General features: G+C 36.5%; 1 protein-coding gene across 5 annotated transcripts in view; it reads right to left on the bottom strand.

Annotated features, from left to right (window-relative positions):
• Positions 1–14,416, bottom strand: part of RASAL2 (RAS protein activator like 2) — a 163,693-nt gene that overhangs the window by 94,077 nt on the left and 55,200 nt on the right. For 3 of the 5 annotated variants that reach the window (XM_032862569.1, XM_032862570.1, XM_032862571.1), the window contains exons 1-2: positions 10,386–10,407; positions 9,602–9,721 (exon numbers count right to left, since the gene is read on the bottom strand). The exons of the other annotated variants lie outside the window; for them this stretch is intronic. In XM_032862569.1, the coding sequence (XP_032718460.1) occupies positions 9,602–9,721; positions 10,386–10,392 (127 nt within the window). In that variant the 5' untranslated portion in view covers positions 10,393–10,407. Of the gene's footprint in view, positions 1–9,601; positions 9,722–10,385; positions 10,408–14,416 lie in introns of those variants that run through there. 5 annotated transcript variants of the gene reach the window in all.

Raw genomic sequence — 14,416 nt, 5'->3', positions numbered from 1 at the left:
CTGCACCAATTCTTATTTGTTTGCAGGGAATATTAAAACAGAATAAAAAATAATAACAAATTTATAAATAACTAAAAAATAGTTCGGCGTAGTCTGGACACATTTTCTTTTCTCCTTTAAAAAACACATTCGGTCATATAGACTTGCCATTTTTTTGAATGCTCAAATGGTAAAATATCATTTAGTATACAATTTCATATGGTTCAATACAAAATTTAATAATTTAAATAAAAATTTAATACATTTTCTAGTTATTTCTAATTCACATATAGAATTAAAGTGAAACATCTAGTTAAGTTTAAGAATAGCTCTTTTTATGTATATTAATTTTACTCTTGAGTAATTGAGATTTTGATAAATAAGCTTCATGAAAGCTTAGGTTTAAAAGTTTTGAGGTATTTCCTTCTAGGCATCATTCTTTTTGAAAATTCATAAATTTCCAGGTTTTCTTCAGAAGCACATTTAAATATAATAAGGTTTAATTCTTGATACCTTATTCATTTTCGTTTTCTTTAGAGATCTGTTCAGCTTGATTTTCTTTCTTTTTTTTTAAGATTTTATTTATTATTTGACACAGAGAGAGAAAACACAATCAGGAGGAGCAGCAGGCAGAGGGAGAGGGAGAAGCAGGCTCTCCACAAAGCAGGGAGACTCATACGGGGCTGGATCCCAGGACCCTGGGATCGTGACCTGAGCTGAAGGCAGATGCTCAACTGTCTGAGCCACCCACGCACCCCTCAGCTTGGTTTTCTTAAAATTTTTATTTGTACATCCTGCCCAGAAAAAATTCTGAAAGAAGTTTTTTCTTTTTCTAAGGAAATTCCCTAAATGAAGGATGTAAGACTTAAACACAAAGGGAACCATGACCACCTGTGGGACTCAATAGGGATTTAACTGCCATACTTAGGGGTTAGCAGGACTCGGGATTTTTTTGCTTCTTTTTCAGTTTCAATATCAGAAAGTTAATTTGTTCATTTCTCATGAAAAACTGAATTGCCACTGATTGGAAATAGTAATGCAAGTGTAATCCAGCATTCATTCTTTTTCAGAAGTCAAGCCTCATGAGAAATCAAACCACAATAAATGACGGATTTTAAGATACTGATTCACTCTCTTTCACGGTTATCAGTTATAAGCCTACTTACATTTTCTGTTTCTTCCATAGCAGGTTTAATAAATTACACCTTTCTTTAAAATATCCACTTTCTCAGTGCGACTGGGTGGCTCAGAAAATTAAATGTCCAACTCTTGACTTTGGCTCAGGTCAAAATCAAGCGTTGTGTGGAGCTTTGTATTGGGTGTGGAGCCTGCTTAAGATTCTTTCTCTCCCTCTTCCCACCTAAATAAGATGTCCATTTTCTCTAAATTTTCAAATATCATAAAGTTGTTCATGAGAAAGTCCTATTTTTCAAGACTCTGATTTTCTATAATTATATCTCCTTTTCATTTCTAACATGTTTCTTTGTGCTTTCTTTTTTGTCTTGATCAAATCTTGACAGTTTTATCTATATTCATTGAACTTTCTAATAAAACAACTCTTGGCTTTTTTTATTTAAGATTTTATTTATTTACTTGTCAGAGAGAGAGAGAGAGAGCACAAGCAAGCAGAGTGGCAGGCAGAGGCAGAGAGAGAAGCAGGCTGCCCGCTGAGCAAGGAGCCCGATGTGGGACTTGATCCCAGGATCCTGGGATCATGACCCGAGCCGAAGGCAGAGACTTAACCGACTGAGCCACCCAGGCGTCCCAAAAAGTCTTGGCTTTATTGGTTCTATTAAATTTATTTCTGTCTTCCATTTCATTATCATCTGCTATTATCTTCATTATTTCTCTCCCTAAACTTTCTTTGGATGTGTGTATGTGTGTGTATGTGTGTGTGTATGTATGTATATATATATATATATATATATATGAACATTGATAAATTGATATATATATATAATTTTTTTAAAAACTTGTTGAGATAAATGTTTAATTAGCTCATTAATTTTCAGCTTTTCTCCCTTTTAGTACAAAAGGTTAAGGCTGTTAGATTTCACTTAATAACTATTTCACAATATCCTACAGGTCTTGATATGTAATGTTTTCAGGATGTTCAGTTCTATTTTATAATTTTTATTATTACTTCTTCTTTGACTAAAGAGTTACAGATAAGCAACTTTAAAAGTTTCTAAAAGTAAAGGTGTGTGGTTTTGTTGTTGTTGTTAAGATTTTAATTATTTATTTGTCAGAGAGAGCAACAGCACAAAGCAGGGGAAGCAGCAGGCTCCCCACTGAGCAAGGAGCCTGATGTGGGACTCGATCCCAGGATCCTAGGATCAAGACTGGAGCCAAAGGCAGATGTTTAACTGACTGAGCCACCCAGGTGTTCCAGGAAAGGTTTTTAATGTAAATTTTTGTTATTAATTTCTAACTTAGTTCAACTATGATCAAGAGATGTGTTCTGTATGATATAAAGGCTTTAAAATTTATAGAGATTTGTTTATGTCCACAATCTATGTACTGTTTTCATGCAGATGCGTATGTGTATGAGAAGACTATATAATTGCTGGATTCAGGATTCTATACATGTCCATTAACTCAAGCTTATTGTGTTTTTTTTTTTTAAGATTTTATTTATTTATTTGACAGACAGAGATCACAAGTAGGCAGAAAGGCAGGCAGAGAGAGGGAAGCAGGCTATCTGCCGAGCAGAGAGCCCAATGTGGGGCTCGATCCCAGGATCCTGGGATCATGACCCGAGCCGAAGGCAGAGGCTTTAACCCACTGAGCCACCCAGGCGCCCCGCTTATTGTGTTTTTTATGCCTTCTATAGCTTTACTAATTATTGTGGATAGAATTGTAGATTTATCAATTTTTCCTTATATTTCTGTCAACTTTTGCCTTATAAATTTTGAGGCTTTGTTATTGGATACATGTAAGATTGTAGTATCTTTCTAGGAATTCCTACATTTTATCATTAAGTGACCTCCTTTACTCCTAGTAATGGTTTTTGTCATAAAGTCCCATTTTATCTTGATTTCATATCATTGCTAGCATTCTTTAATTTGCCAAAGATATCTTTTTCCAAACGTTTTACTTTTAACCCTCTGGGTCCTTATGTCTTTCTCATTTGCAACATTAAAAAAGAAATGGAGTCTGGCTATCTTTACCTTTTAACATTTTAAACATTGTGTTCTCTGATATAGTTGGATTTTATATCTACCATTGTAGTGTGTTTTCTACTCACTTTTTCAAATGCTTTTTTTCCCTGATTTTCTGTCTGCTCAGATTGATCAAGTTTTAAAAATTCATTTTCTCCTCTACTGCTTTTGAAATCATGCCCTCTATTTCTATTCTTTTAATACCTGTCCTTACATTTTAACATACATACTTAGAGTCTAATGTTAATCTTGATTTCTATCCTTCTCTTCAATAATTCAATGATCTTAAAAAACTTCAGTTCGAATTACTCCCTTCCTACCTAACACATATATTGTCCACTATTTTAGTTTTATCTTATCAGAAATGTGGTTATAAATTCTCAGGGGATTTTTATCCTCTTTCCTCCCTGACCAGTAGCCTGGTCTAATACAAGGAAGATTTTTCAGTGACCAGATTTTTTTTCTTATTTTCAGTCATCAAGGGACCCAGTCCTATGAGGTACAATGGGGTGAAGATTTTGGTTCCTTTAAGTTTTATTTTTTTAAGCAATAAAAAACACCCAATGTGGGGCTCAAAATCAGAATGCCAAGATCAAGAGTCACATGCTCCTGCGACTGGGGCAGTAAGGTGCCCCAAGGATTTCCATTCTAATTCCTCGCTTTGTTTGGAGCCTAGGCTCATTTCCTATCTTGTAGCTATTAAAACTTAACACTCTAGGGGTACCTAGGTGACTCAGTTAAGTGTCTGCCTTCGGCTCAGGTCATGATTCCAGAGTTGTGGGGAAAAGTTCCACATAAAGTTCCCCTTCTGTCCATTCCCCAGCTTGTGCTCTCTTTCTCTCTCTCTCTCTCTGACAAATAAATAAATGAAATCCTAAAACACATAAACTAACAAATAAAAACCCTAAACTTAACATTCTGGAATTCTAATACTGGCAAATGCCCTCAGGACAATTTTACTACCTAGGTATTTAGTTTTATTTTTTCTCTTCCAGGGGATTTCTTTTCTTTCCCAAGAAGAGAGGTCAGTCTTGTAGTTTAAAACGTTTGTTTCAGGGGGCCTGGGTGGCTCAGTTGGTTGAGCAACTGCCTTCAGCTCAGGTCATGATCCTGGAGTCCCGGGTTGGAGTCCCACATCAGGCTCCCTGCTCAGCCTCTTACTGAGGCTCCCTCTTACCTTCCCCCCCTCATGCTTGCTCTCTTCAAATAAATAAATAAAATCTTCATTAAAAATGTGGCTTAAAAAATAAAATGTTTGTTTCATTAATATGATATTTCTAGTTGTTTCCGTGTTATTTTTCAGGATATCTGCCATTTTACCAGAAATGAGAGTTTTAATTTTTGAATATACTTTCCCCTTGAGGTTAGGCAAAATTTTAGGAATCAGATAATAGTTACCAATACCAAATAATTAACTGTAGCCAGCAGAGTAATTTAGAAACTTAACAATGTTTAGGTTTTGCCAAAATTATATTCTTCTTTTATAGAACTATTCAATCAAATAACTTCACTTAATGAAAAAAAAAAATCCCATAAATTCAGTTTAGAAAATGCGAAGTAGTACAAAATTTTTGAGCATTTTCCTTCTTATTCTAGAATTTGGAAAACACAATTAAAACCTACAAAAATAACTGCAAATGCTACCAACGTACCTTCAGTGGTGCTTGCAGATCTGAGCATAGAGAACAGTGTAGGAAAGGAGGGAAAAAGGTAGCTCTGACAGAATAACTGGGATAACTGTTGAAAATGGCTGAATCTCAAGCTTCTGGGTATCTGAAGAGCATCCATTCATTTGAAAATTAAATATTTACTAAGAACCTCTTCAGTGCTATTCCAGAAGATGCCAAGATATTAAGTGAAGATCCCTACCATGGAGAAACAGGGGAGTGCTAGGTGGATACACAACTAACTGCAATGCAAGATTGGGTAAATTACGAATGCCTGGCTGGCTCAATGGGTTAAGCGTCTGTCTTCAGCTCGGGTCATGATCCCAGGGTCCTGGGATAGAGCTGTGCATCAGGCTCCCTGCTCAGTGGAGAGCCTGCTTCTATCCTGCTTCTCCCTCTCCCTCTGCCTGCTGCTCCCTCTGCTTGTGTGTGCGTGCGCTCTCTGTCAAATAAATAAATTTAAAGTAAAATTAAAAAAAAAAAATTGGGTAAGTTAAATGCCATAGATTAATACAATAGCAGTTATCTCCCCCATCCTCCCTACTTTCCACTGCTAAATCTCTACAAGCATCTTTGATTCCTGTATGAGTTTCTCCTTTCAAAAGGTTAACCCTGTCCCCTTACTCCCACACTCTCTCAAACTCATAAAGGATTTTTTGCTCTCAGTTATTCTACTAGGTTCAATATCTTGCTCTCTCCTATACCAAAAATATGTACAAGTCTCCCCAATTTTTAAAAAGGCACTTTTCCTGTTTATTAGTCACAGATTTCTCCAGGTACACGTGTAACCTGTGGCTTTCACTGTCTCACCATCTGCTGTCCTTCTCAATATTATAAAATATGACTTCTCTTCCTTCAACTCTAATGAATGAAAAAGAACTGATAATTTCAGAAGTTATCACAAGTCTCCTAATTACCAAATCCAGTGGCCTTTCCTGACTTCCTTTTGTCCTTTGTAATCACTGACATTGTTGACCTTTTTCCACCTTAGCACTTGCAATACCACACCATCCTGGCTTTCCTCCTACCATTATGATCATTCCCTCTGTATCTCCTCTTCTTCTCTACCCCGCCCCACCACATTCCCCCAGATTGGTGTTCTTCAAGATTCAGTCTCTCACCTATGTTTATTTCTTGACAGTTTCTCTATAGTAGATCACTTACAGATATGTAGAACTTCAACTACCTTTCTTCTCTAGATGGCTCCCAAATGTTGCTCTCTACCTGTGACTTCATTTCCAATCATTAGAGCTATATTTCTATACAAATATATACTAGTCACCTCAAACTCAATGTATATAAACAGAACTCATCTTGTTCCTCAAAACTGGCTCCCCTCCCAACTTTTTTATTTCTGTTAACAGTAACCACCATCCTCCCAAATTCAAAAAATCTTTGATTTATTTTCTTCCCCATTCCTCCAATCTGTCAGCAATTCTGTTGATAGATCTTTTGTAATCTCTCCATCTTTTCATCTCAGTTATTCATATCAGTTGTGCAAATACTCCTCTGTACCTGGAATGTAATGGGTGCTGAAAAGGCAGGGGATTGAGCCCCTGTTATAGAGGCATTCACAATCTAGTTTTAACAACAAATAAGCAAACCACTAATAATACTGTAGGGAGTGAAGTGTTAAAATAGAGGTACTTAGTCCATATCTGGACTTCTCTGATAGCTTTCAAATAGGTTTAACTGCTTCTGGTCTCGTCCCCCTGTTGAGACACTTTCACATGTCCTCCTAATAAATTATTTTGGTCACATTTTTTCTTACTCAATAATCTTTAATTCTTCCCAACTGCTTTCTGGATAAAATTGTTACTTATCAGATTGTTAGGAAGGGTTGTACCCAGTGAGACTCCAAATAGGCTTTAAGTATTGTCTCTCATCACTTCTTTACACAAACTTCCCATTCCTTTCAAATCAGCTTGTTCATTAGACATGAACATAATTTAATATTCCTCATGACACTCTTTCCATACAGAAATCTCGTTTCTATAAAAATCCACTCTATCTTTTAAGATTCAGATTAAATCCTATCTGTGTAAAGGAATTTTCAGTGTTCCTAATTAAAAATGATGTCTCTGTACTTCAAATTCCCAAGGCAATTTTTGCCTAGATAAATCATTTCACAATCAGGTACTGCTTTATTTTCTTTTCTCCATTCTTGTTTTGAATTATCATTAAATCTTTCTCACTTAATTGTACATAGTTTGTGTTTTCTCCCCAACCAAACTCTACATTTCTCACAAGCAGCTTTATCTTCTACCTCCTTGTATCCAGCCACAGTACCTAGCATGGTTATTTTGTTCATGAGGAAGATCTGAAACAGGGCCAGGGTTATGGACAGTGCAGTTTAGATGAAGGGACACTGCCAATAGAAGAAATAGCATGTGGGAAGGTAGCAAAGGGCAATGTTTGCGTAAGATATAGAAAGTTAATCCATTTAGTGGAATGAAGGGCCCCTTCATCCCTTCCCAAAGGTACCGGAATGTCAAACAGAAGGGCTAGAATAAGTTCCAGAGTAAGGTGTTTCTACTTCATCTGGTAGATGAGAAGGGAACCATGGAGGGCTTTTGAATAGAATAATGCACAGCACACTTTTATGAAGTTTCATCAAACCAGCACTGCACTAAATCAACAGGAAGACCTGAACATCAGTTAAGTGGCTATTCAAAAGTGAAGTAGTAAAAGTCTAACCAACACAAAGAGCCTTCCTCTCATCTCCTCTCCTAGAGAGAAATCTTTCCTTAGGGAAAAAGAGCACAATTTGATACGTTCTTCGACACAACAACTCTTTTGGTTCCATTCATCCTCGAGTCACCATAAAGTAGATTCAGGTTTCTTATTTTTCTCTTGGCATCTTCACTGGGAAAAGCATGTTGTAATTAACGGTAACTATATCAGCACATGATGTCATAGAGCTTTGCTTAGTCCACACAATATTATAAACTATATCTGAGACAGTTTTCCTTCTAGTTCTTCTGGAAGAACTTAGTGAATTCCTGTTTATCCATAGATGGAGGCGTTTGCTACTGGTCAGGAGAGAGATTCAATCCCCCAAATAAGACTTGCTGACTTCTGGGTTCAGCACTACCATGGCAGAGCAGGGGATCCAGAGCTGTCTACTCTCCCAGCAACTAAACCTGTTGTGACCCTTGAAGAGAATCACTACTGTCTTATCTGCGTTTTATCTATTATGAATGTTAAGGTTTCCTTCCATTAGTGGATGATCTGTAGGAATTTGAAATTTTCTTCTAAGCATGTTCTAAATAACATCCTTTGTCCTTACCACCTCTATTTGTGATTAAAGAGGAATTCGTTAACTCTCATAAACAGAGGATAGGAGTGGGGGCGGGAGAGGGCATAAACTGTAGTTACATTTTACTTGCCCAACTCTATGTATTTGATCAAATTCTTTTTAGATGTGGGCGGTAATGGCCAAAAAAAGAAATAAATTAAACTTGAGAGTAGATAATTAGAATACAGAAAAATATCACGCAAGAGCAAGGGAAAGATGTTTAGCCATGACTCTACCTTCCTTTCCCATGATGCAATAGGGTCTAAGTGGTTGGTTTTACTTAGGGATATTTGTATTCGCTTTTCCTCACTGATGTTTCTCTACGCATGTGGAGGGGAGCGGAATGGGAGGAAGGTAGAATAGGTTAGGCTTCAGAGAAATGAGAATTTAAGAGGTACACATATTTCTTAAAGTCACCCAAATATCCAAGATAAGTGAGGCTATAATAAACAAATTAAGATTAGGATTAATATAAAAATATATATATACCTGAGTCTTTATAGAACTAGAAAAGATCTGATTAGGATGACCCTTTCCACCTAAACTGCACAAAAAAAGAAATCATGTATAGAATGTTAAGATTGACAACATAATTGAATTAAATAAAACAAAACAGAAACTTATGTTCAATATAATAAAAAAAATTTTTTAAAGACAGATATCTTTTGAAATAGCAGAAGACTATTCTTAGGTTATAGCTAAAACTCATGAGGAATAAATTAGAAGACCATAAATTTTACTCACTTATAAGAAAGGTATATCTGTATTTAGTGAAAATATATTATAAATCAAATTTATAAAAAAAAAGTCAAGGCAATTATTAATCTAACTAAAGCATTCACAAATAGGATTTGTGCATCAATTACACTGATGACACAACTGATTTATAACCTAACTTTCCTATGAATTTATTATATCAATATTTCCATGATCAATAATTGCTTTACTCAGAAATTTATTAGAAAGCATCCATAAATAGGAAGTCTAAGTAACTGCTGGTCCGTGTGTCCTATTTTATATACTCAGTAGAAACCTTGATAATGAACATTACAAATATTTCACACCTTGCATAAAAGCTACTTCTCAATCCATATGTTGGCTTTTCTTGCACACAAAGCCCACTGGCACTCTTACAAGGCAAGCCTCATCATTACTGTACGAAGAGGTATAGTAAAACAATAATACCTTTTGGCTGGTAGAAGTTATCTAAATACCACGAACAGCTGACCAGATGACAGTAAGCTTTGCACAGAGCTAGAACTCTTTGTTAAAGCAAAGCAAACTGTCTCTTATTTCTCATAGGCAATGTTGGTGACACTCTTTCTATAGACATAAACAAACCTTGAAAAGCAAACAACTTAAACACATCCTCTTAATTCCTCTATCCCCTTTTAAAAATACAAAAGTGGATTTTAGAAAATCTGGGGTCTTACTCCCCAAAGTCAGAGAAGTTCAGACAACAAACGGTTAAAAGAACAAGCAGAGCCCTACCGTACCCAGAAATGACAGAAGGCTCTTCTCCTCTTCGGTGCTACTATCCAACCACTCGGCCACATCACCGGGGGAAAGGAGACTCATTCTCCAGCCAGAAAACTTTTCCATACAGAGCACAATTACTAAATGATGGAGTGGGAAAAGAAAGATACAAAGACTAAATTCTTGGGGGTCCAATACTTAAATTGCTGGCTAGGCGGTAATGATGAAAGAACAAATGTGTTCCTCCCTCCACTCTGAATTCTGTCTCTGTGACATCAATCTAACACAACGGGGGGAGGGGGAAGGAAACAGAGGGTTAAAAGAGGGTGACAGAAGAGAAGGGAAGGGAGATTTGTCCTTCTGTCTCTTAGTGTTAAGCTTTAGCCTGAAAGAGAAGCCAGGATAAAATTGAATAATGATTTGTGTTTCATGACAGGATAAAGCAAAGGAAAATAAAAAATAAAGATACTCAAAGAAAAAGAAACAGGTTCCTACATTGAAGCAGCTTAGATAACCAGACAGCACAATAGCTAATCAGTTAAGTAAAGCATATCATCAAACAAAAACAAAGGCAAAAGAACAAATTCAGCGTTTTGTTTTGTTCCGAGAAGAAAGGTTTTCAAATTTCCTTTCAGTCAACCGGAGAGAACTACAGCCCCCTAACCCCTTCCTGCTTTAGCTATTTCAACAGCATCTCAGCCCCCTTTGCGAAGATTTCCTGCGAGCAAAGGCAGGTTGATAAATCTGTGAATAGGAAGCTCTCATCCCTCCTTTCTTCTTCTCCTCCTCCGTTCCTCCCCCCACCTCGCATGGCGACGGCATTGATCGACAATAATGGAATCTGTAACTGACTGCCAACAGCAACATTAAGGATATTACAAGTCCACTTCATAAGAATTCGAGACGGTGGTCGGAACTTGGGGGCAACTCTGGGCTTCTAGTCAATAGCTCTGTCTTTCTTATCGAGAAAGAAAAGGAGGGGGTGGGGAGAGAGGGAGAGAAAGGGAGGGAGGGAAACTAGGAAAGAAGGCTGAAATCTGAAAGAAGTCAGAGAAGTGAGCTTGTTGGGCTGAAGGTTCAGAGATCCACCAACGTAAGGAATGACTGTCCTTCAACTCCTGTCACTTACACTGTCATAGTGAAGGAGTCAGATACAGATAGATTTTTCAATATGATTTACATTACACACTTACATGCTTGGATTTAAGATTATTTCACAGGCTTACACTTCATTAATAGGCAGAGAAATATCAAGCAGTAGAGGTATTTTCAGAGACCCATAAATCACTAATATCCCTTTTCTCTGGAGATTGATTAGATTTGCTATCAGAAAACAAGACTCCTAAAAAGCTAAGAGTTTTCCCCTGCGTTAGCAACACATTAGCTCTGTTCTCAATAATCTACTTTCTTCCTATTCTAGCAGTCTGCCTCCAGTGAAAGAATTCTCACTGCTTAAGAGTTACCACCTCAAAATACCCTGAATCCAGACCCTCCTCTCCATGTTGATTTCATTGTTCTTCACGTGGACTCCAATTAACTCTGACTGTAAGTTTCCTGAGGACACAGACCTTGTTTTATATTAACTTTTATAATCCCAGTGGCTAGAGCAGTGCCCGACACAAGTGTTCACTTAATACTGACTGAAGTTTTGTCTAACTGCTCTAAAAGTTTTAATAGCTTCAACACTGGCAGGAAATATCAGCCTAAATATTTTAAGATCTCTTTTTAAAATTAATCATTTTAACAGACAGTAACTTAAAAGTAGTTATAGCAATATTATCAATTGATTGAGAAGACAGAAAGTGTAAAAAAATAAAAAGGTATTATGAATTCATGTTTAAATAAATCCATACTTTATTATTCAAAATAATTACATAAAATTGAAAAATGGTGACAGATATATATAAAACATTTTATCAAAATCCACCGTCTATGCTTGCTTAGTATCTAAACATGAATTGATAATCCCTTTGTAAGAACCTTATGACACAACAGTATCTCTGGAGCTCCCAGGTTGAGACCACTGGCCTAGAGCATCAAATTCAGACTTCTTGGTGTGATGTGGCTCCTGCTTCTTTCCTGATAGCAGCTCCTCCTGACTCTCCTTGGCATAGCTAGGCTGTGTTATCCAACTCATGTCCATGCCTTTGCACGTTCTACAAGAAAGTAATCTATACAATTCATTTGTTTTGTTCATTGGTGTATTCCCACTGTCTACAGCATTATCTGGCACATAGTAGATGCTCAAAAATTTCGTTGATTGACTGGTAAGGTATCACTTTCTATCATGTACACCTGACAATATTAAACTGATCCACTTAGACTCAGCACAAATATAACCTCTCCAGGTTTTCCCTGATACCTTAAGGCAGAGTGAATAGCTTTCTTATGCACACTTTGTTATTGCTCCTATTATTATCATTATTGAAATTATTTGTTTACATAGTGATTTTTTTCCACTACACCTGGTACATTTTAAAAGGCAAAAACTGCTCTACTAATCTAAAACAAATGTTTTAATGCCTAGCTCACAGTGCACGATTAATAAATGTTTATTAAATGATTAGTGAAAGCGAGACTGTGATTTTATATAGGTAAGTACTAAAGAAGTCCATATATTCCTGATGTAAGGATCCATGCCATTAGTCTCCAAATCAACAGCCAAAAATGAAAGCTGGGAAATGAAAAAATAAATCTTTTATGTTCTGTATTTTACTAAAGAAAAGGCAGTATAGGCAGAGAGAAATCATCAAAATAATCTGGTACTAGAGTGCTGATTTCTTTAAACAGAGTTAGCAAATGAAGTACCCCAAGAAAAAGCTCTGGATTGAAATTTGTCATAAAAGTCATCACACTGTTTTTCCTTGTTTACAACCAGAACACAGCATGAATTAATCCTCCTTATGTAAAATTTTCCTTAAAAATAAAGCAATAAAACTTAACTGAACATGTAAACATTCTAGAGTAGGCTGTACATTTTGCTAAAAAATGAGTCAAGGGTACTGTAATACTGTGAGTAGGACAGTTAGAAATAATGACTGACTACAGTCGTCTCAACAAATGACCAAATCCCATACATTTTGGTGGGTTATTATGTTCCTCATGTGTAGTAAGTACTTATTATTGACATTTGTTGATTTTATTTTTATTCATCATTTTCTTAAAATATTGATAAGTAACTGGAAAATGTTTGGTGACTGAGCATTTCTATTTGACATCTTTAACATTTCCTTGCATACATGTGTATGTGTAATATATGTGTGGGTGTGTGACACTTGTTGGGCTGCAACTTACTTTTTTTAGGCACTTCAGTAAGTGCTTTATATAATATATCTCATTTAAAATTCTTAACCAAGTGGGATAGGTATTATTGTCCTTTTGCAAATGAGAAAACCAAAGATCAAAAAACTTGTCTTAGGTAACAGATAATGATGGAAATGAAATGTGAATGTCTGAATGACAGGAGAACGTCTGAATGTATGAATGTCTGAATGTATGACAAATTCCCTACAGGAATTTGGTCAAATTGTTTAGATACAGATACTGTTCTGTATCCTACAAGGGCTGATATAGGCAGAGGACAGCAGTTTTTCTGTAGAGGGTCAGCTAGTAAATATTTTAGGCTTTGTGGGCCATATGGTTTCTGTCACAACTATTTTAATTCCCCCCACTACAGCATGAAAACAGTCGTAGACAACATATAAATGAATGGGCATGGCTATAATCTAATACAACCTTATTAAATGAATGAATAACTACTAACGAATGAATGAAAGCAAGCTGTGAGCCATAGTTTACTGATTCCTGATTTAGGCCCACACTATCAATACAGTCAACATTTTTTGAATATTTAATATATTTGTAGACCCCAGCCAGGCCTTCATGATTAAGAAAGAAACAATTATTTGTCTTCATTTTAAGGACCGTATAATTGTCTTTACCATTTTATTTTATTTTTAAGACACTAAAAAAACAAACAAACAAACAAACAAACAAACAAAAAACCCAGTTACTTCTTTCTTCCCACTTCCTTAGTCTCATAGTCCTAGAGGAAACTTAAATTTCAGTTGAAAAAAGGGTGTAAAAGAATGTAGCCTCCAGTGTGCCTGGGTAGCTCAGTCATTAAGCATCTGCCTTAGGCTCAGGTCATGATCCCAGGGTCCTGGGATCGAGCCCTGCATTGGGCTTCCTGCTGGGTGGGAACACTGCTTCTCCCTCTCCCATTCCCCTGCTTGTGTTCCTTCTCTTGCTGTGTCTTTCTCTGTCAAATAAATAAATAAAATCTTAAAAAAAACTGTAGCCTCCTCTTCAATTACTTATATTCCTGATTTTTGTGCACTCATTTGACAACATTAGTGGCAGTATGTACCAAGCACTATTGTAAGCCCTGGGATGCAGTTGTGGATAAAAGACAAAATCTCTACCCTTATGAAGCTTACATTCTTGGGGGAAGAGAAAATAATACATGAGATAAAAAAGTAAAATATATCTTGTGTTAGGATGAACAGTGCCAAGGATAAGAACAAAGTAAGGAAGGGGTATAGGTAATGCTGGAGAGCATTACAATTTTAGAGGGTAGTTAGGGAAGGTGTCTCTGAGCGCTAACTTTTGAGTAAAGGGTGACTGGGCTTGGGGGAAGAGGGAAAAAAAGAGTTAAAAAGGCCTGGTAGCAGTAATAGTCAGATCATCACTGCAGGTAAACTGGATTGACTAAGGTACTAAAAAGGAGATGAGGTCTGTGAAGCAATAGGAAGCCAGATCATATAAAGCGGTAAGGTCTTTGGCTCTTATCCTTAATTAGATAGGAAGACTTTGAGGCAGAGGGGCTTTGTTCG

This window comes from Lontra canadensis, unplaced genomic scaffold (assembly GCF_010015895.1).
Source record: "Lontra canadensis isolate GAN:19392208 unplaced genomic scaffold, GSC_riverotter_1.0 scaffold24, whole genome shotgun sequence".
Taxonomy (NCBI): domain Eukaryota; kingdom Metazoa; phylum Chordata; class Mammalia; order Carnivora; family Mustelidae; genus Lontra; species Lontra canadensis.
Note: the sequence above shows the minus strand (reverse complement) of the source record. Positions and strands in the feature narration are given on the sequence as shown.